At 41.1% G+C, this 22361-nt stretch overlaps 1 protein-coding gene across 8 annotated transcripts in view; it reads left to right on the top strand.

Moving 5' to 3' along the window:
• Positions 1–22361, top strand: part of LOC123746539 (calpain-B) — a 26093-nt gene continuing 3732 nt past the window's right edge. The window contains exons 1-13 of one of the 8 annotated variants that reach the window (XM_069318241.1): positions 1–128; positions 1216–1640; positions 7867–8249; positions 12591–12629; positions 13636–13815; positions 14438–14507; positions 15239–15356; positions 16550–16684; positions 17127–17295; positions 18045–18164; positions 19037–19219; positions 20461–20625; positions 20923–21115. In XM_069318241.1, coding sequence (XP_069174342.1) covers positions 8082–8249; positions 12591–12629; positions 13636–13815; positions 14438–14507; positions 15239–15356; positions 16550–16684; positions 17127–17295; positions 18045–18164; positions 19037–19219; positions 20461–20625; positions 20923–21115 — 1540 coding nt within the window. In that variant the 5' untranslated portion in view covers positions 1–128; positions 1216–1640; positions 7867–8081. Of the gene's footprint in view, positions 129–151; positions 345–1215; positions 1641–3220; positions 3428–7866; positions 8250–12590; positions 12630–13635; positions 13816–14437; positions 14508–15238; positions 15357–16549; positions 16685–17126; positions 17296–18044; positions 18165–19036; positions 19220–20460; positions 20626–20922; positions 21116–22361 lie in introns of those variants that run through there. The other 7 variants (XM_069318240.1, XM_069318242.1, XM_069318239.1 and 4 more) reach the window with 7 other exon arrangements.

A 22361-nucleotide genomic window follows, 5' to 3' on the forward strand; every position in this document is an offset into this window, starting at 1 on the left:
CCTTACCCAGTTGTATCGCCAGCCAGTAGTGAACAGGACGTGTAGTTAAAGCACTCTTCACCACAGCATCACCAAAAACAGCCTCGGCCAACCATATCATAACAGCACTCTACAACAGTGCCTGCATGGTAGTTACATCACTCGCCACCATACTATCGGCGTTGTTATCACTCGCAAAAGAGCGCCGATAGACATATACTGCAGTGTATTATACGTAATATATATATATTCCAATGTCGGGCCCTGCAAATACGTTACTAATGAAAGTGTAAATTTCTCCTAAGTATCCCGGAAAACAGAAGTTAGGACACCGTTTTCTTTGGTGCTGACCTTGGCCCCACAGAGTAAATTCCTTACATGTTCACTCTAAACGTTTTGTAGTATATATAACACAATTGTACTGGCTGCCTGTAACTGTAACTTCGTCGGAGACAGGCAGCCTGTATATATATACATACACGTTAAGTACATATCGAGATATCCCCACCTGAAAGTCGAACTATAGCATTTTCCCAGGATTCAATCGTTCAACAGTTGACTAACTCCAGGGTACTAATGTGAATAGAGGAATAAGGTGAATGGAAACGTATTTGAATATTTCTGTCTCACCCGGGATTCGAATTCGGCATTCCCGAGTATGAGTCAATACCGAACACAGCTGTACTACCGACACTATCCCATTTATCACGTGTTGGTCAAGTTGCGTTGGAACTGCAAATGTTTAGGCTACAAGTGTTTAGGCTGCAAGTGTTTAAGCTACACGTGTTTAGGCTGCAAGTGTTTAAGTTACAAGTATTTACGCTGTAAGTGTTTAAGTTGCACGTGTTTAGGCTGCAAGTGTTTAAGCTACAAGTGTTTAGGCTGCAAGTGTTTAAGTTACACGTGTTTAGGCTGCAAGTGTTTAAGTTACACGTGTTTAGGCTGCAAGTGTTTAAGTTGCACGTGTTTAAGTTACACGTGTTTAGGCTGCAAGTGTTTAAGTTACACGTGTTTAGGCTGCAAGTGTTTAAGCTACACGTGTTTAAGTTACACGTGTTTAGGCTGCAAGTGTTTAAGTTACACGTGTTTAGGCTGCAAGTGTTTAAGTTACACGTGTTTAGGCTGCAAGTGTTTAAGTTCCAAGTATTTAGACTGCAAGAGTTTAGCCTGAAAATATTTTAAGTGCTCATCAAAAGTGTTTTAGCTGCAAATGATCATCACAATTGTATTTATCAGGGGGAAGCCCACAGGAGGACCCCCAGACCCACACGTGACCACTGTGGGCCTGCAACCCATATCATTCTAAAATGAAAGTACTTATAACGACCATCGAATCGAAAGTGCGAATAGAATCACTCCACCCAGGAAATTCTCACAGACTGTCGGACCCTAGACAATACATTCACAATTCGGAGATCTAAAATGCTATTCATGCCCGTGCCACCTTGCTGGTGACTAAACCTCTATCAATCAGTCACATTGACGCGCAGATAGAGGATCTTCGCTCTACAGTAAGGCTTCAGCTCTGGGGGCCAGACACTACTCAGGCCTGCCGATCATTTTGAAGGTTGAGCCCAAGTGGCAAGAGGCGTCGGAAAGCGCTTTTAGTGTGCAACATATCCGGTTACGAGGCAAGTGGATTCTGCTAAGTCCCAACATTGGTGAATATCCCGGTATTTTATACATTTATATCCCTTTAATTTGCTTTAATAAATCAGTGTAAATAGCCTGATTTAGCCCTTGATGTACCCTTTACCAAGTGATAATTATAAATAAATGAAAGCCTTTGATAATGTATTATAAGAAATAGAGATAAAATATCACTGTTTTAAGGGTGACTATTTAATTATTCTCTGATTATTATCAAGAATTATATATGTATTAAAATATAGGAAAAGAAATAATTAAATAACACATATATAACGTTTAGAGCAAAAAACAGAGTATACCCGGATATACTTAATGGTGTGAGAGTTTTGGTAACACTGTTTACCGTTCTTGTGAAGTGCGTGATCTAAATTTAGACTGTGGGGTCCCAACACTTCATGTGTATATGTGTTTATACTGTATGTGTAGTATGTGTGTATGTGGAGGGTTGGGGAAGGGAGGGGCCGTACCATTACAGGTGACTAGTGCCTGACACTACCTCGGCCAGCATTTCCCAGGAGTGCATAGTAACTTGGGCACTTACTGGCGACACTTCACGGACTAGCTAGCATCCTCGGCACTCACTGGCATCCCATGGCACTGGCATCCCATGGCAATGGCATCCCATGACACTGGCATCCCATGGCACTCACTGGGAGGAGGGTAGTGGTGGGGGAGGTAGGAGAAGGTATACATAATCGGGAACAGCTAAACTTATGCTTATCGACGTCCCTCTAGTTAAAACCAAGGTCTAACCATCACCAAGATCCATCCCACAACCGTTAATTAACTCCTGGGTTACCCATTTGCTGTTTGGTGAAGAGAGGCATCAGATGCAAGAAAACGACCGCAGTGACTATTCAGTCATTTATCAGCTATATTTCATCTATTGTGTATTTGATTTACGATACCTTGCGTTATGTGTAGTTTCTTGCGATACCTTCCCAAGTATTTCTTGGTCCATTCTCCTAAACTGAAAGTACTTACAGTAACCATGTGGGGAAGTACGGTACACATATGTCGTGATGAACCAACAGAAAAGTAGACTTTTCTGTTATTGAATTTGGACACACCGTAAAAATTTTTATATTGATGATGCTAATAGAACCTAAGCTAACCATCCTAGGCCTAATACATCTGAGGCCTAATATAGTACACATATGACTATATTATATATGTTAAATATAACCGAAAAAGTAAGATTAATAATTCTAACACGAATTTTCTCAATATTTCTTATGTTTCTTTTATTCTCAAAAAGAAATATTGAGAAAATTCGTGTTAGAATTATTAATCTTACTTTTTCGGTCATATTTAACAACATATGTTTACAAGAAAGCTACCAAAATATACGACTATATTATACTAAACCTACGAATATTTAAGTTTGAAATTTAGCTTTATTTTTTCGGACTATAACAATAGTACAAAAAGTGACTGACTGGGGCTCCAATGATTGGTACTTTCGATCACATAGCTACAAAAAGTACTCGGAAGGCTGGTGGGTTGTTCTTAGTACACATCTGGTGTGCAAGCACATTCTTGGTGTCGGTTCCCAGTACAGCTGTGGTTGTTTTGGTTGGTGAGTGAGTGCCAAGTGCTGTTGGAGACCTCTGGCCCCTGCTTCCTTCACCAGTCTTCCTCCCTCAGTGCTCCTGCTCTCGCTCATAGCAGTCCTCCTCACCGTAGCCTACTCTCGCTGTCACGGCACGGTTATTTAAGCTGTCACGGCACCGTTACTCTCTACTATCGCTGTCACGCCATGCTAACTCAAATATATTGAGTAAATTCCATACATTTAGTGTGTAAATCGTGTGTTTTTTTAATAGTGTGTTTGGTATGACCTGAAACAATAAGCAGGGCGAGCTCTGAAGACTATATCAACAATAGCAGTTGCTATGATAGACGATCGATTTCGACTTGGATCAATTATCATGCACCCCATACCTATCCTGTGGGGCTGTAGTGGAACAGGTTACAGAGGTACATAATAGGCTCAGGAACTGAACCCCAATCTGTTCACCTCAAGCTACGATGCTTCTGAACCTTGTGTTGCAATGTAGTGCGGAGAACAGCGAACGATAGTGTGCACGGGTAACCCTGAAGAACATACCTGGCAGCGCGGAGAACCAGGACGGAGTTCTGGTATGATTGTCCCTGAAGAAACAATAACTAACAGTAGCCAAAAGGTTCTGGCAGCCTCCACCAGCAGACGCCGAGGTGGTAATACGTACCCCATTCTTCAAATTTAAATTCTTTATTCAGGAAAAGTACATACATAGTTGATTTACAAACATAAAGTTGGATTTATAGATAGAGCTAGTACATACAATACCTAATGCCACTAGTACGCATAGCGTTTTGGGCAAGAGCTTCACTCTGTATCCCTCTAATGGATTTGTTTTCTCAGTAGGATCTAGAGCCTGTACTGGCATGATCATTATGACCTTATAGTAATGATGACGTAGATGGGTACTCAGTTACTCACCTCTTAGATCCTATTAAGTATATTGGGGTCAGGATAAAGATTTGGGATGGGACGGGGGTAAGGAATGGTGGCCCACCCACTTGGACGGTCGGGAATTTAACGCCGACCTGCATCAGGGGAGACCGTCGCTCTACCGTCCACCCCGAGGAGTAGTCAAGAGATTACTTGTCCTCTCGTGTATGTTTGATTTTTATTGAACAATCAGAATTTCCTCATCTTGTCGATACGTCTAAGTATGTCGTGACCATGTCCCCTATGTGTCTTTGTTTCTCCAGTGCTATAAGTGCAATATACCGCTAATATTAACCTGTTAAAGTGGCTCTTTAACAGGCTAATACTTGTATCAGTCCAGTCCAACAATTTGATTGTTGTGGCTTGTTTATTGTGCACCCCATACCCATCCTGTGGGCGTTGGTGGGCCCCATACTCATTCTGCGGGCGGTGCTGGGCCCCATACTCATCCTGTGGGCGGTGGTGGGGCCCATACTCATCCTGTGAGCGTGGTGGACCCCATACCCATCCTGTGAGCGGGAGTGCAAAGGTTTAAGTGACATAATGAGTTCAGAGCACCAGTTGGCCCATGCGAGGCAACATTAATATAACAGTCCTTAAGGTTTTACTAATCCGGCTTATTTTTAGTGGATTAACTGATTCCGTTAAACTTGTGACGTATGTGGCTAGAGATAATCTTCGCAGTTATTTAGACATTTCAATATTAAAGTAGCGTGCGAACACGGGCCAACGTTTCTTAACCTGGCGACCATTTTAGTTTGTATTCGAAAATAATATTTTTGCATTTTACACGTAAATTACGCGCCTAAACGCTTTCTTAATAACATTGCTACAGTATATAATAATATGTTATAACCAATCCTCCAGAAATGATAGTAATCATAGTAACCATCGAGTAGTAAGTACAAAAGTACTGCTGGACGCAGAAAAATTAACAAAGCAGCCTAATACAAAGAAACCTAATCTAAGCAATCCTAAGCCTATTATAACAGGAGGGCTACTAGGCCTATGAATGTTTGAGCTTGCTTTTTTGTTGCTTGACAAAATTAACAGCACAGAGCATTGCTGGCTGCAACCGTCCATTTTTGTACGTTTGACCAAATAGTTGTTACAAGTACTATCGTTCCAGGAAGGTGAACTGGTATAGATATATGTCCTTTTATGGCAACGTCCTGTTTAGTGAGTATTTATAAACATTGAAGCTGATTATCTGTGATGTTTTGCGTGTCGCAGCCGGGGTCCGGTGTCATACACCAGTGTGGCAGCATACAGTGGTAGATAAGGTTGTTGTTGTTATAGATTCAGCTACTCTGAGCAAGTTCCAAGTAGCACGGGCTATGGTGAGCCCGTAGTGGACTTACCTGGCACAGGAGCGGTGCTGCGGTAGATAAGGGCCGGGGTGCCGTTAACAAAGGGCCTTATCCACCCAGGGTGTGGTGCCCTTATCCACCCAGGGTGTTGTGCCCTTATCCACCCTGGGTATGGTGTCCTTATCCACCCAGGGTGTAGTGCCCTTATCCACCCAGGGTGTTGTGCCCTTATCCACCCTGGGTGTTGTGCCCTTATCCACCCTGGGTATGGTGCCCTTATCCACCCTGGGTATGGTGCCCTTATCCACCCTGGGTATGGTGCCCTTATCCACCCTGGGCATATCAACACACTATTCCTGGCGGCTATTATGACCGTTTTACACACTGTTTACATGTGTGTTACAACTCTAGTATTTCCAGTAAACTCATGCGCACTCAATTCATAAACACGTCTCCCTTCTCTTGGCAAAGTGCCCAGATTTTCGCACCATGCTGGTTCAAGATTTTTTATGGATTATAACATGTTTTTGGTATTTTCCTCCGCTTTATGGCTCTATTTTTTATTATCCTCACATTGTTTAGTGGTATTTATTCTTACATTGTTTAGTTCTGACATTGAACTCTGTAATTATTCTTCCCAAAGACGAATATCAATCTTCATTTCCGCTTGACAGTCACTCATGCAGTGCGAATTTGTCTCATTGTGCCAGAGACATGCATCTCAATACAGCTTGATTGGTTTGGTGGTGGGCTTAAAGCCTATCAACCTCTGGAGGGTTATTAAGACCAGTGACAACTACTCTCTGACCAATCAACAAGTATACTTCAGTGCTGAACGTAGACCAGGACTAAGGTTAACTCAGTGTATACACACAAAGAAATAGGGTTCACCTCTGGGTGTACATATCCCCCTGTCCTTGGTGGCTAGGGAGTGACACCTATTCTTAGCGGGTCAACAACCTCTTTAAGTCTAGATCGCGTACGTGTAGCCAAGATAAATACCTTTTGTCCATGCTAAATATCTCCCAATGTTGTGGTAAATGAGAACTGATGAGTTAGCCAAAACTTTTGCTCGTAAAGAGGGACTTTATTAGCATCTTGGACTGCCTTTGAGCAGCCTGAGGCCAGCAATATTCCGGGAAAAGACGTTAGGCTTTATTTATGACTTAGGACTTTATTTAAGAGTTTGAAAGACGAGGCTATACTGAAGTAGGTCTTGAGGAACCCGTCCTCGCAACTAAAACGTCTCATTCTGTAAGTTATGGTCCCCCATCGTACTAATTACAAAGTACTATGAAAACTCGCGGCTCACATATATATCCACGTTTTCTGTTCCTCGGTTGGTTAGGTTAGGTGGGTGGCTTGGGTTCGGTCGTTTCTGGTTAGGTTGGCACTTTGTATTTTGTACGTTGTGGCAAATTAAGACAACCAGCTGGTTGAGGCGTCTACTTGCTGCTAAGCCTTATACCTTGCGCTGGTTCCGGGGATCAATGTCCTCACGGACCGGACGGATCCCCCTTCTGGTTGGTGGTCTGGTCAACCAGACTGTTCGACGCAGCTGCTGGCAGTCTGACAGACGAGTCGTGTTGATCAGGTATCAACACGGCTGTGGCCTCACGCCTGGTTGGCAACCTTGGCTATATTATTCATTAGATGAAGTCAAGGAATGCGTACGCACTTACTTGTACTCACCTCGTTGTGCTTGCAGGATCGAGCTCTTAGCTTTATAGGGGACCTTTATAGGGCAGGAACTTTTGTTGGGAATTAATCGGCAAGAACTTTGCAAGGACTTGGCGGAACTTTTCAAGGGAATACTTGGCGGGAACTTAGTAAGGAATTATTTATGGCAATTTAATGTGATATTTAAATGTATTATAATTTATAGAGAACTTTAATATAACATGATTATGCTTAGTATCGATCTCCTTAACAATCTTTTAGATTGGTCTATCACGATGGTATATTTTGGTACTACACATACACTGGTGCCACTCACACTGGTATCTTCCACACTGGTGTCATATTTACACAGGTGTCATATTTACACAGGTGTCATACACTGAGGACATACAAAATATAAATTGTAAAGTGTAAAATAGCCTCCCTGATCCGTCACCTCACTGTTAACGAGGCTAGCAACAATGCTAAATATCACCACAAATTAGTATTAATAGCCTACTCTACTTGCTGCTAAGTAGAGTAGGCTATTAGTGTTAAATATCACCACAAATTAGTATTAATAGCCTACTCTACTTGCTGCTAAGTAGAGTAGGCTATTAGTGCTAAATAAAGACAATGCTAAATATCACCACACATTAGTATTAATAGCCTACTCTACTTGCTGCTAATTCTACCAGTTGCCCTTTCGTGAAATACTTTAACCATGTTATTTGCGATTTAATTAATGAAAATATTGTATATCATTTACAGGAAGCTTTAGTGTCAAAGAGTGTAGCCTGCTAAGCTTGTGATCTAGTGTTTGGAACTGTCACCAGGGCTACGTAAATAGACGCTCAATATCGCGCATGAAGGCCACATGTCCTTGATATGAAAGCTAATAAACTGTAGAAGTTAAAGCAGTATTATTGAGTGGTGTGGGTAGTGTGTGTGTGGCGGCGGGGCAGGACAGGAGGAAGCCAGGCAGGATGCCCCTGACGGAGGTGCGGGAGGCACCTAGCGTTTGTAAACCCAAGCAGGATGATGAACGTCATTGCCGCTGCTACAAGGGTCATGGCGCCGGCAAACACATGGTCGACGACGTGGAGGCGCCCTCCCTTCAGAAGTCTACATATTACAGCCGCGTCTCCAGCGAGGTAAGCTTTCCTTCTCCATATGTATCGTCACTGTAATGTCCCAAGCATGCCACCGTGAATAGCTGTATGACAAATGGACCTGGTGTCCCTTTCTCACCGTAGCGGGTTACGGGAAGGTCCTGGGATCAATTCCCAGAGTAAAACTGAAGTGTTTGAACACCGTTTCCTTGATTTCCAGTTCACCCAGCAGTAAATAGGCCCCAGGGAGATAGGCAACGACCGTGGGATGCATCCTGTGGAAGATCAGTAGGTGCCCAAGGGGACTCATTAGTAATCGTACCAAGTTTCTTGTCTTTGACTATTGGAAACCATATCAGGGGCATCCGCGTGAGACCAGTTCCCCCTCATAGACCAATTTACCCCCATTTTCTATTAGTCTCTCATCACAATTCCCACCTTTATTGAGTTCCTGCTGCTAATCCCACAAGGTTATGCCGTCTCATTGTTCTATTCACATCTCTCGTCCAACAGCTGCCATCCTGTATCCTCCCCGACACTCAAATATTTCGCGTGTTCTTCATTTCAGACGAAAGTTGAACAGTTTGTCTTACACTTTTAATGGTCCTGACAGTAGAGGTAGTAGCAATAGTAGAAACAGTAGCTTAGTAGCAGTAGTAGCAACAACAGTAGCAGCGGTGCCTGAGCGTGGCGACTGGTGGAGGTACAGAGTAGCACCTTGCCAGACCAGGAGGAAAGGTGTGCCAGAAGCCTCAACCCGAGCCTAGCGCTGCTCTCCTCGCTCCTGTGCCAGGTAAGTCCACTACGGGCTCACCATAGCCCGTGCTACTCGGAACTTGTTCTGAGTAGCTGAATCTATAACAACAACAACAGCGCTGCTCTCCACACATCACTAAAAACAGTCAACACGCCACATTAACACCCTCAAACCCCCCTATCTTCCCCTCTTGTCTTGCGTGGTCATCACTACCACCTTCCTCCCAAACAACTCGTAAGTTTAATTCGGCTTGAAGAAGCGTACAGCTATAAGAACAGTTAAAACTTGGTGGAACAATTACAAATAATTAAGAACAGGGTCTAACTGTGAACAGATAGTTTTAAGAATAAGTACAAAGCCTAAATCAAGAACAAGAAACAAATTGTTAAGAACATATTCACACGCCACTGCATGTCTCCTTCCTGGAACTTAATATTAGTCTGGAATTGTTTAATATAAGTTAGAATTCAATTAACTTTATGAATAAAAGGGCGGACTCATATCTAAAAAATGTTTTCAAGAAATTTAAATTAGATAATTAAATGTCATGCCGAGCGTGTATGTAGTTGTATTAAGTTTAATGTGTTTGGGATGAGCAACGGCTCTTTGGCCCCACCTCTCTAGCCGTAAGCGACTGCTGTATAGGTTCTGAATTTATTTATACAAAAGTTCTCACATTCTTGTACAACCACAAGCGGGCAAATCCTTAGTCCTAATTTAATCCCCATAATACGACCCGCCAAATCGTTTAACAACCAGGTACCCATTCACTGCTGGGTGAATAGAGGCTACAGTTAAGGATTGGCGCCAAGTAAATCCTCCCCATACGAACCCAGGCCAAAGCGCTCGCGAAACGCCAGGCGAGTGCGTTACCACTTTGCCACGAGGACTAATCTAAGAGTTGGCTTCACCTCTTAGAGCGTTCCATTTATTCACGTTCCTGGACACGAACAAAAGTGTGTGTGTGTGTGTGTGTGTGTGTGTGTGTGAGTGAGTGAGTGAGTGAGTGAGTGAGTGAGTGAGTGAGTGAGTGAGTGAGTGAGTGAGTGAGTGAGTGAGTGAGTGAGTGAGTGAGTGAGTGAGTGAGTGAGTGAGTGAGAGACAGAGAAGACAGATAGAGACAGATAGAGACAGAAAGAGACAGAAAGAGACAGAAAGAGACAGAAAGAGACAGAGAGAGACAGAGAGAGACAGAGAGAGACAGAGAGAGACAGAGAGAGACAGCGACACAGAAAGATAGTGTGAGCGTCTCACTTTATATGCATAATATATAACAAAACAATTATTCAAAACTTAAATGAATGCCGCACACATGCACACACACAACTTGCAAGCGCTGAGGTATTGAGAAGAGCCGTGTATGGAGCTACAGGAGGGCGGGAGGCAGGCCTTGTACCTCAGAATCTTCCCTATAACAGTCACCATTTTCCACCGTGGGAAAATTAGCAGGTAACTTCCGGTAACATCCTGTCTGGTTCCTCACTGTATCGTTCAGGGCGACGGGGAGTTACCAGTACCTGGTATATGTTTAACCCGTATCGTTTTCTTCTATAACTCTCAATCTCCATTTATTCCTACAGGCGTATGTGTTTTAATGACTAAGATTAAATTTATGAAGAATAAGGATATGTATGCACACTTTTGGTCTAGGGGCGAAAATATATACTCCGAATAGGAGGAAAATGGTTTCCGTAAGTTGAGGAGTTTTTCAGTAGTTAGGTAGTGTTCGCTCGCGGGGGCGGGTTCCCACTCACTATTTCTGGGGAAGTGTGGCGAGGGCGAGCAACCCTGTTTATGCTTCCCTGTCACGCTGCTTCCAATTTTCCTCAAATCTTGGAAAATCGAATATGTGAGCTCAGCAGACAGCACTATGCGGCGCCCTTGTTGACCCACCGGCTGAATACCGTGTTTAGTTCAAAACGAACGCAGCTTTCAGTTTTTATTGGTTGCCAAGTCAGCCAAGAGATAAATTTCCCATACACACCGGTATCAATGTTTAAAAATAAGTATTATTTTTCATGTTGATGTCCATGTCGGATATGATGTATACGGATGGATGTGGTATAAAGTATTGTTTATGAGGACATTTAAAAGCGGATTTTCGTGAATTTAGCAAATGTTGAAAACTCAGACCTGTTCGACCTCTTGTATTTACAGAAAATGGGAATTTCAGCGGTTACTTTGCCAATACCAAGGATTCCCTGTATAATTGTTGACCTTACAGGTATACATTCCTTTTATTCCTCACGTTAGTTCTTGCGTAAAAATGGTCGAGAAATGCGCAATGATTTTGTCATCTGAAACGTCATGAAAGCATTGTTAAAACCAACCAACCAGAATGTTCAGTGATGTGTTTTTCTCATTATGGGAGAGGAAGAGTGCCTCATAGTGGCACTATAAGAGTGTCTCGACTAAGTACCGAGGACGCAGCTTACAACAAGCTTGTAAGAACTGAATAAACATCGACTATCATGAGTTAATTATTACAAACTCTGCCTTTATTTGATAAGCCCGGCTTACATTGTGTCCCAGTATTTAGCCTTTTTTCCCCACGTACTCCTCAGTCTGATCTGCCTTTAGTGTGCTTCTTTCCAAAGTGTTCCTTCTCTGCCTCTCAGTTAGCTTCATTCGGTGTGTTATCATGCAGTGAATTATCTCCGTCAAGCTTCTTTTTAGGCTTTCAAGGGAATGTGTTATTTTTTAATTTGACGACCAATACTATAGAGCATAATTCTTCTGGAATAACAAGTGCACAGTAAGGTTTATATTGTGGGAGATGACCGTGCTACAGGTGGTGGTTGTTGTTATTTTAGATTTAGCTACTCTGAACGAAATGTCCATGTAGCACGGGCTATGGTGAGCCTGTAAATGTGACAGGACGTTGGTTCTCTTCCATAGATATATTCACTGAGGTGAACCTCTTTTCCAGGGCTATATATACTCTGATGTGTGTCCCGCTTCTTGCTTTATATGCACCCAAGAGTTTATCTTAGTTCTGGAAAGGGTTTAGAATGAAAGGTATATTTACCGGTTGGTCAGTGAGCTATTGTGGTGGTATTAATAACCCTCCGGAAGTTGATAGACCTTAACAGCCCTCCGGAGGTTAATAAGCCTTAAGCCAAACACCAAACCTTTTTGCGTCTTATAAGACCCACCTGAGAACCAACTGCCTGTTCCACCCCTCACCGCTGGCTTATCCATTCCATATTAGCCCTGAAAAAGGCTCATCGAGGGAATGTGTTAATAAGCTAGGTTAAAGCTCTGAACTTAACATTTTCTTAGTAATAATTGAAATAACTAGGCAATTTGCCAATTACCTGAAGTATTGTGATTGCTTTTATATTCCTGAATTGTATCTTGATTGATTAAAATGAAACCTCTTGTTTATGTATGTTATTGTGAAATTAATTGCTGGTAGTAGGCTATTTTCGTTTTAAATTTGTTGCTTTTTTCTTCTCTAACGCTGTAGAAAGCTTTATGTCTGGTTTCCTTGTAGTTATTTTGTTAATAGTTGTGTTCGAATCTACATAACTTTTTCAGCTTAATTTTTTTTTAAATTGTAGCCATTACTGGAAAAGCAGAATTGCTTTCTTCCAGTATATCCTGTTTCTTTTATATGTTCACAGTATACGACGTGTGGACTTCCAGATGACAGCGCTGGCTATGTAAGGATCATAATTTTGCTTTGAGACTTACGCATGTTGTGCCCTTCATATAAGATCCTAGAAATAAATTCAGATCCACATAAAGATAAATGCAAACGTAATACAGAACTTAAAATCAAACAGGACCAAATATACGGGTGATGATCTATATGACTAAAAGAATGGTTAACGTTCGTCTGTCGTTGGCCCAGGACAACGTCAGACGAACGGTTAACGTTCGTGTTCGTGTATCGTTAGCCTAGGACAACGTCAGACGAACGGCTAAGGTTCGTGTGTCGTTAGCCTAGGACAACGTCAGACGAACGGCTAAGGTTCGTGTGTCGTTAGCCTAGGACAACGTCAGACGAACGGCTACGGTTCGTGTGTCGTTAGCCTATGACAACGTCAGACGAACGGCTCAAGGTTGTGTGGTCGAGTTATGTCTATGTAGTTTAGATATGAATAACACATCAGGGGTTCTATCGTTAAGAATGACAACTGTCACACTATATTAATAATCGAACTTTGTACTGTATCTCATTTATTCTCAACGCTAAAATGTTCAATGTAACTAATTATTCACGTCTGACGCCATAGACATAATCCGAACACAGCGTACACCGCCTCCCAGCGTGACGTCGGCACAAAGGATGATTTTATACTTAAACCAGATTATTATTAATTAACTCATCCACAGGACAATGAGCTTTAAGTAATTGGAATTTACTAATTGTCGTGTATTATGAAAATCATCTATTCTGTACTTTTATCATACGAAATTGTGCTCCATATGTAATGCAGCATTTGCAAATGCGAGACAATTTGTTTTAACCAATTGAAATAAGTTTATTGAGGTAAAATACACACAAAGGGATGAGGTAGCTCAAGCTATTCTCACCCCGTTCAGTACATCGTGTTAATACATACATAGACACACATCACAAACAATAAACGTATTACCGAACATTCTGAGAGATAAACATATGCATTTCCTCCATTACACTATTAACCAATCGTTTTCCCCCAGTACACGCAGAACCGGATTGTTAAGGGTGGTTTGAAGTTGGCCAAGAAGGGCTTCCGTACCCTGAGGGACGAGTGCTTCAAGGCCAAGAAGATCTACGAGGACCCGGAGTTCCCGCCCAATGACTACTCCATCAGCTTCAACGGTGTCACCCGCAGGTCCTACGTCTGGAAGAGACCCCGCGTAAGGCATTATATGTCGTTTCTATAGGGCTGTTGTCGTTTCAGATTTAGCTACTTAGAACGAAGTGTCCATGTAGCACGGGCTATGGTGAGCCCGTATCTATAGGGGCCCTTTAACTGCTCTCATTATAGGTTTTTGTTAACTGATCAAAGAGTACCTCACGCTGAAGGAAAGGGATTGCGATCACATCTGATCCGGAAAAAAGGGATAGTGAGGGATATCTCACGAGGAGGGGACGATATCTCATGAAGGGATGATATCTCATTAAGATATATAAAGAGGAAGGGATGACATCACTGCCTTCTTAAGAATACCTATGAAAAATGTTGAAGCTCTCCTGTTACAGTAGTTAATTATACTAGTATAAGAATATCGCCCTGGTTTTAGCGTGAGTCTTAACCATATATTACAGTGGTTATCACCACTTTCTCCTATGTAGTTTATGCTTTTATTTCTCGCACTATATTAACATTGCCACTCAGTTGACCTCGAATTGGAGACTTATTAGCCTCCAATTGCCGGGAATCCTTTAATAACAGTGGACTTAATAATGGCAACGAATGACAATGCCTTAATTCTTCTCCAAATATCATTGAAAAAACGTTGGTGTTTCTACTTCCAGGACATCGTAGACAACCCACGGTTCTTCATAGATGGTGCTACACGGTTCGACATCCAACAGGGTGAACTGGGTAGGTGACAAGATTTTCATTTTACTTTCGGGTAGAGCTTCCATGCTGTGGTTTGGCAACACTGAATGCAATCTAACTCTAGTTCCTGGTTTCGACCCCAAACATTCAGTGAATAACGTGGCAACTGATTGTATAAATACAATCAACTACATTATACACTCATGGCAACAATGCCTCCAACGAATTATTATTCATCTGACTCCACGACAGAAATCATTTTACTGACTAATGTTTGGATAATGTGTTATTATTTCGGCTTAACTTTACAATTAAATAGCACAATTATTGTGAATTAAAAGGAATCAAACCGGAGGGTATAGAGCTCTGTGGCCCAGTGGGATCACAGAACTCATTCCTAGTGGAAGAAACATTCTTAGTCCGACTCCTATTACTTATCCACATGCATACTTAACACAACAGACGTCAACATATAACAGAACTGTATATTTTTAACACGGGGTGGGTATGGGGTGCATAATATATAACTAATATAATTGAAAAATGTATCTTTTCGTGAATACTAAATATCGTACACAAGACTGTCCGCCAACGGATTTTTAAATCCTACTTAACCCTTACCTAATCTAACGCACCCTAGCCTAACATAGCCTAACCACCCTAGCCTAATACAACCTAAACGTTGCTAATCATCCTAACCTAACGACGTATACGGGTTTGACAGTTTTGTCGAATTATTTTGCGTAGGATTTGAGCATAATCCTTTCTCTCAGGTGACTGTTGGTTGCTGGCAGCCGTGTCCAACCTCACTCTCAACCCTCAGCTGTTTCATGTGGTGGTGCCTTGCGACCAAGGCTTTACCGACCTCTATGCCGGCATCTTCCATTTTAAGTGAGTCCCTGTTATTTTTAGTGAGTCCCTGTTATTTTTAGTGAGTCCCTGTTATTTTAAGAGAGTTCCCTGTTATTTTAAGAGAGTCCCCTGTTATTTTAAGTGAGTCCCTGTTATTTTAAGTGAGTCCCTGTTATTTTAAGAGTCCCCTGTTATTTTAAGAGAGTCCCCTGTTATTTTAAGAGAGTCCCCTGTTATTTTAAGTGAGTCCCTGTTATTTTAAGTGAGTCCCTGTTATTTTAAGAGTCCCCTGTTATTTTAAGAGAGTCCTCTGTTATTTTAAGAGAGTCCCCTGTTATTTTAAGAGTGTTATACTCAAATTCTGTCAGTTGAAATGTAACCAATCACAGGCAAGTAGGCCTCTGACGTCATGCCAGACAGAGGAGCATCAAGCATGCTCCCAGCAGCCTCAGTTATCCTCACAGACCCAGAGTAGGTGGACCTCGGCTGGCCAGTTATACACCTGTTTGCCTCACTCAATAAATATATACAGAAGCGACTACTGTGTCTACATTCAACCCGAACAAGGCAAACGAATAAGAGTCCCCTGTTATTTTAAGAGAGTCCCCTGTTATTTTAAGAGAGTCCCCTGTTATTTTAAGAGAGTCCCCTGTTATTTTAAGAGAGTCCCCTGTTATTTTAAGAGAGTCCCTGTTATTTTAAGTGAGTCTCTTATTTAAAGTGAGTGCCGGTAATTCCAAGTGTTTAATTTTAAGTGTCAATAATCCTAACACAGTGCAAAGTATTATATTATATATTATATATATTGCTGCATCATAAAGTCATAAGTGTCTTGAATGATAATGAGTTTGCTCAACTGTATGGGAATTATCTAAGATTATGAAATGATCTTTTGTGAGATATTTTTTTGGGTGGTCTTGTGTATATGATTCTGAACTAACAATTTCCTGGTGTCTCACTTTAGCGCCCTCACCAGAGTACCTCTTGGATAATAATTAAAAAAAAAAGTGAGTAAATATATCTGATTTACAGATGGGGAAGTTTGCAACTCATGCATGTTATCTAACATTAAACATTCACAGTGTATACTTCAAATCCTTAATACAGTTTGAAGTATATACTGTAAATAATAAAGTTCCTAGACAGCTTGAAGCATGCACTGGAAATGGCAAAATTTCCAAATAATTTGAAGTATTGTAAATAGCAATGTGTATCTATTATAATGTCTGCAGATTCTGGCAGTATGGAAAATGGCAGGAGGTGGTGGTGGATGACATGCTGCCCACGTACAATGGACAGCTTGTCTTCATGCACTCGAAAACCAAAAATGAATTCTGGTGTGCTCTTCTGGAGAAAGCATACGCCAAGTGAGTACCACACACCGGGAGAAGCGGGATTCAAGAGCTGTAGCTCAACCCATACACATATAATGTATGTGTATATAACTAAACATTGTCAATACTGGTGGTCTCGCGACAATAATCTATTATGGAATATTCCCGAAAGATATAATTGCATTACTTTCAGACGTTTGACTGTTATACCTAATTTACAAATACAATATAAACTTATGAAAATGTAATAAATAAAAATTTACACTCACAATAATTACTCAACATTCCCGCTCCAATCCATCCCCTTAAAGCGAGTACTCATATATGAATGAATATATAATACATAAATACTCATATCACGAATGAATATATAATACATTTCTATAATATACTGACCTGTCAAGCGTTGAGTGTCCATATAATGTCCATTTTAATATCTGAAACATTTTGAAGCAATGTATATTGTCCCACACAGGATGTATGGAGGATACGAAGCCCTCCGAGGAGGCAACATTAATGAGAGTATGGTCGACCTGACAGGAGGAGTCGTAGAGATGGTTGATCTCCATAACCCCCCACCCAAGCTGTTCTCCCTCTTGTGGAAGGCTTACCGTAGAGGCGCTCTCATAGGCTGCGCTATAGAGGTATGACCATTACTCACCTAATTGTACTCACCTAATTGTGCTTGCGGGTGTTGAGCTTTGGCTCTTTGGTCCCGCCTCTCAACTGTCAATCAACTGGTGTACAGATTCCTGAGCCAACTGGGCTCTATCATATCTACATTTGAAACTGTGTATGGAGTCAGCCTCCACCACATCACTTCCTAGTGCATTCCATTTATTAACTACTCTGACACTGAAAAAATTCTTTCTAACGTCTCTGTGGCTCATCTGGGTACTAAGTTTCCACCTGTGTCCCCTTGTTCGTGTCCCACCCGTGCTGAAGAGTTGTAAAATTAAGTAGCGCACTGTTGACACCACTACACAGTAGGAAAGGCGGGGTCCAAGAGCTAACAGTTCGATTTTGCAGACATAAACAGTAATTACTGCTTAGTCGTTACTCATTTTACACCTGCTTCAATACAGGTGTGAGGTTCTCTCACACCTGTAAGAAGCAATAAGATGCTTATCTTAACATACTAAGAAGGTTAGGTGAGGCCGGTGTTTTCTATGAAGCTTTTCAAGGTAAACTAAAATATTCACAATCAATTAGTATGTCACATATGCACTTATTAAATAAGCCAATATTGACTATAAGTGCGAGAACGGGTTGTAACGAACACACCGACTAGCACTAAAAACCCAAACATATATACGTTGTGAATTAGTGAATTATGAGTGATTTATGGTCATATTCAATGAGGCTCACACTAGCTTGTTCCTCATTTCCTCAGCCCAACAACCCTGCAGTGCAAACTGAGAGTATCCTGCCCAACGGTCTCATAATGAGACATGCCTACTCTATCACACGCGTCACTGTGGTAGATATTCAGTCTGTCGGACCTAAAGTGAAGGTAAGACTCATTCAGACTTGTTCCCAGGCGAAAGTTTACGGTCCCATGCAACTGCTCGACGTGAAGAATGTGAACTGTGTAGCCTGCTACTCCACAACCATCTTTGTTTTTACCAGCTAAATTTTGAAAGGAAATCGAATTAAAAAAAATGAAGGATCTGAATTGAAGCACACTCAGTGTATTCACTTGTTTGTGCGAGATGTTTACAAGAAATTGAAATGAGACGTCGAATGAATTTTGTCAAACTGTTAATATAAAAGTTGAATAACTTTAGTAAAACAGCCTAATTAGTCATCTAATAGTTGATTTTTGTTAGTAAAGCATTAATATATACAGTAGCTTTAATTTACTAAATGCTATATTACTCAACCCATATCTATGTCATTAAAAATAATAATATACTTTCTTAAAATCAACGCGGTAGCCTCTTGAATAATTTTTTTAAGTCGTTCCTCTTGCAAATTGTTAACCTGTAGAGATGCAGAGCTTCACATTTTTACTAATTGATTTGCTGTGTTTATTACTTACAAGAGCAGTTTCCATTAGCTTTTTATCCCTTGTCAAAGGTGCTATTTATTAATGCAAAATTGTTTACTCACTTGATTTTCTGATTAAAAATATTATATATAACGTATATCGGAATTTATCATTTGTTGCAAGATTTTTGAATGGCACCATACAATGTTTTTGTCAACTACCCCCCTCCCCCCGGAACAATACCAAAACTACTACCATAAACAATAGTGTGACTAACTCATAATGGTCTCCCTTAACCATGGTTCCCATTTCCTCCGGTAATTCTGTGACCATCCGAACGTGGGACTCAAACTCTCTCACACACACCTTTGTTTATCCAAATATTTGACTTGCAGAATAACAGACATTCCGCGCCCTTCATCAGACCTCGCCTCCAGGACGCCTTGGCCACTATGAACAAGTCGCTGGTGGGTGCTGGTTCCCCTGTGAGTGCGGCCACCAGCATGCTCAACAGGTTCCACCTCCCGTCCTCCCTAGCCTCTTTAACCAACTGGAACCTTAGCCTGGCTTTTCCCGAGGTCAGTGTGGAGGATCTACGCCATTTTCCCGACTCGTCCGCGTCGAACCTCTCTGAAGCTTCGAATCACAAACTATAACATTTGCGGGTTTACGGCTCATTCTCAATGATGAAATTAAAAATTGGTTTACTCAGAATTATATAATATATATATATATATATATATATATATATATATATAAATGTTGTATTTTACCTTGTAAATTGATGTAAATATGATTTTTATATTCTATATTATTTAATAAAGAAAAAAATCACACAAAGTTTAGCATAAACTAATTTTTAAGTTAGAACATTCAATATACGTAGTTTACGCACATTATTTTTTGTTAGAAAATATTAATTAATAACAAGTTAATTTAATTTGTATTATGTACACAAATAGTTTTGTGATTCGAAGCTTCGACATTGAGGTTTCATGTGAACATGGTAAAGATGTACGCCCTATAAACCACACTTTAATTTGGTGCAAAATGTGCTAGTGGAGACAAACGAATGTTTTATTAGTTACATGATCCATTCCATACAAACTGTGAATTTTTTTTAGTGTTTTAACAACAAATACATATTTTGTATATTTCAAAAAATATAAATTTCATAATAATCACCACCAAACTGAAGTGGCTAGTTTAGAGCGTAGTTAAATCTATGAATATTATTTTAGTTATGTTATTTTGTTTCTGAAATATCTAGTTTTGTATTTAGAATTTTTGTATTATGCAGGGACTTTTGAAGCTGCCACAGCCAAGTGGGAGAATAAACGGCCTTTGTACACTAGTGACTCAGTCCATTGTTTATGTCTCGTGGATTTGGCGCGAGAAACTTCTCCCAACGACATGGGTGACGCACTCTCTCGAGTGTCTGTGTACACCAATGCATTGTTCCTTTAATCAATCTGGATAATTTTTCTCACTCACGAGTCTTGCGGTGACTAGTCTTTATTATTCCTTTGGAATAGATCAAATTATTCCAGATCCGCTGTATCATTACGTCATGTCTTAGCGAGTCTTATGGGTCTTTTGGGATACTATTTTATGCACTTGATACACCTGCATTCACCTACATATTCTGTATAATTATTATTCAATAGCACTGGCGATGAAAACCTTTACCTTGGTGCTAGTCCTGTTTTCCGTTTCAAGTTAAGAAAACAGTGATCTGTATGACAGTCATTACACCAACGTCGTTTGTACGACGCTATACACTTCCTTCAGATAATTCTTAATTTTTGGTACACCTTAGGGCAAGGCTGAGTTAGTCCGTCTGCACAACCCTTGGGGTAATGAAACAGAATGGAAAGGTTCGTGGAGCGACAAGTCACCAGAGTGGGCTACCATCGCTGACCAGGAGAAACAACGTCTTGGTCTTACCTTCGACGACGATGGAGAGTTTTGGATGAGTTACCAGGTGGGTCCATGAAGGAGAATTGCGAGCACCAAGTGTTATTTTGTATTGTGTCTATACAATCATTTAATATTCAAATGTATTATAAATGATACACCTACATGTGTAACACCAGTTGATGTTGTAGAATGATTAAGTTGTTGTTGACCGGGGATGGTCGAAGGTTACTCGGTAGTGGGCAGGAATTGGAGTACCAAACGCCCACTGCTTTTCCAGGGTTTTATTATGAAAATATATGAGCCTACCGGCGTCCAACACATGCCATAATTGAATAGCAATAACGTGATTGTCAATATACAGGACTTTATCAAGAACTTCACGTGTGTTGAGATCTGCGACGTAACTCCTGAAGTGTTTGACGACGATAACAGCGATGATGAAGGTAATGGTCACCGCCCTCCCGCCGAGCAGGTGCAGAAGAGGTACCAGATGGTACTGTACGAGGGAGCCTGGGCCTCTCAACACAGTGCCGGCGGCTGCAGGAACTTCATTGGTGAGTGACTCAACGTTATAATTAATCGACATTAACAAAAAAATGTACATAAATTGTACATTTTGTACATAAAAAATGTACATAAACTCCCAGCTACGAAAATAATAAAATAGAAAATGGACATGCAAAGCATACTTCTATATGATAGAACAAAGATCAATCACTCTGAAAAGCACTTGTATTAAAAATAATTATCAAAAGAAAGCAGCAATTAATTCCAGAAGGCTGCACAAGTCAAAATATTGAGTACCTAGTTATTATACTGCAAATGATTTGACTACAGACTGAGGTGGTCGTAACTCCTTTAAGTAACCCTGACAGAAGGACAGTAAACATAATATGTTTAACATTATATATATGATATAACAGTATAGTGATTGATGTATAGGAATACGACCCCGGGACGCCGTCAGGTCCCGGCTGGGTCAAGGTAGGTCAGACGTAGTGTTGATGTTATTGAGTGATGATATTATTGATGTACTCTCGGCATTATGTATCCGCCCACCGACTCTGCTCAGACCTTGTTAACTGGTTGAGGGTAGTGTGTAGACATAGGAACTTGCTAACGACTCTGATGTAGTTGCTACAATATCATTCAGAATGTCACTACGAGAGCATAATGAATGCATAATGCCAAAACAAAACTAGTTTCATGACAAAGTCGAGGGACATATGCCTGAAATGTAGTGGGCAATGAAAAATACGAAAATACGATAATCCTGAAATTCAGTTGTGCGCGCCACGGGTATAGGCCATATTTGATATTACGTAATTTAATGCTATTCTTAGCACAATGATCAGCACAATCAGGTCCAACTGGTTCGAATCCCGCGGCAGGACAGAAAAACGTTTCCTTTCACTGTTGTGGGTAGCATCTTTGAGTAGAAGGGAGGGGGGGGGGACCTAGATGATCCTAACAGATATCCTGTCCCAACAATGGGAAACCAATCTGTAGAAATGAGAGTAATGAATTTACTTCTGGGAGAAGGGACACGCCGGACAGCCTACTGATAAGAGCTGCACCCGCGAGGTCACTGGCGGCTGGAACTAGAACTCAAGTCTTAAATCTGTTGAAGACGAGGTACAGCCAGTGTTGCATCTTGACAACTAAAGGATGAACACAGTTAAAAGCTTAAAGGTTCAGGAAAACACTGAGTTCTGCCCACTGGATGGGGGGCGGTGTAACCTATCCACCGCTGCCCACTGGATGGGGGGCGGTGTAACCTATCCACCGCTGCCCACTGGA

This window comes from Procambarus clarkii, chromosome 90 (genome assembly GCF_040958095.1).
Source record: "Procambarus clarkii isolate CNS0578487 chromosome 90, FALCON_Pclarkii_2.0, whole genome shotgun sequence".
NCBI lineage: Eukaryota > Metazoa > Arthropoda > Malacostraca > Decapoda > Cambaridae > Procambarus > Procambarus clarkii.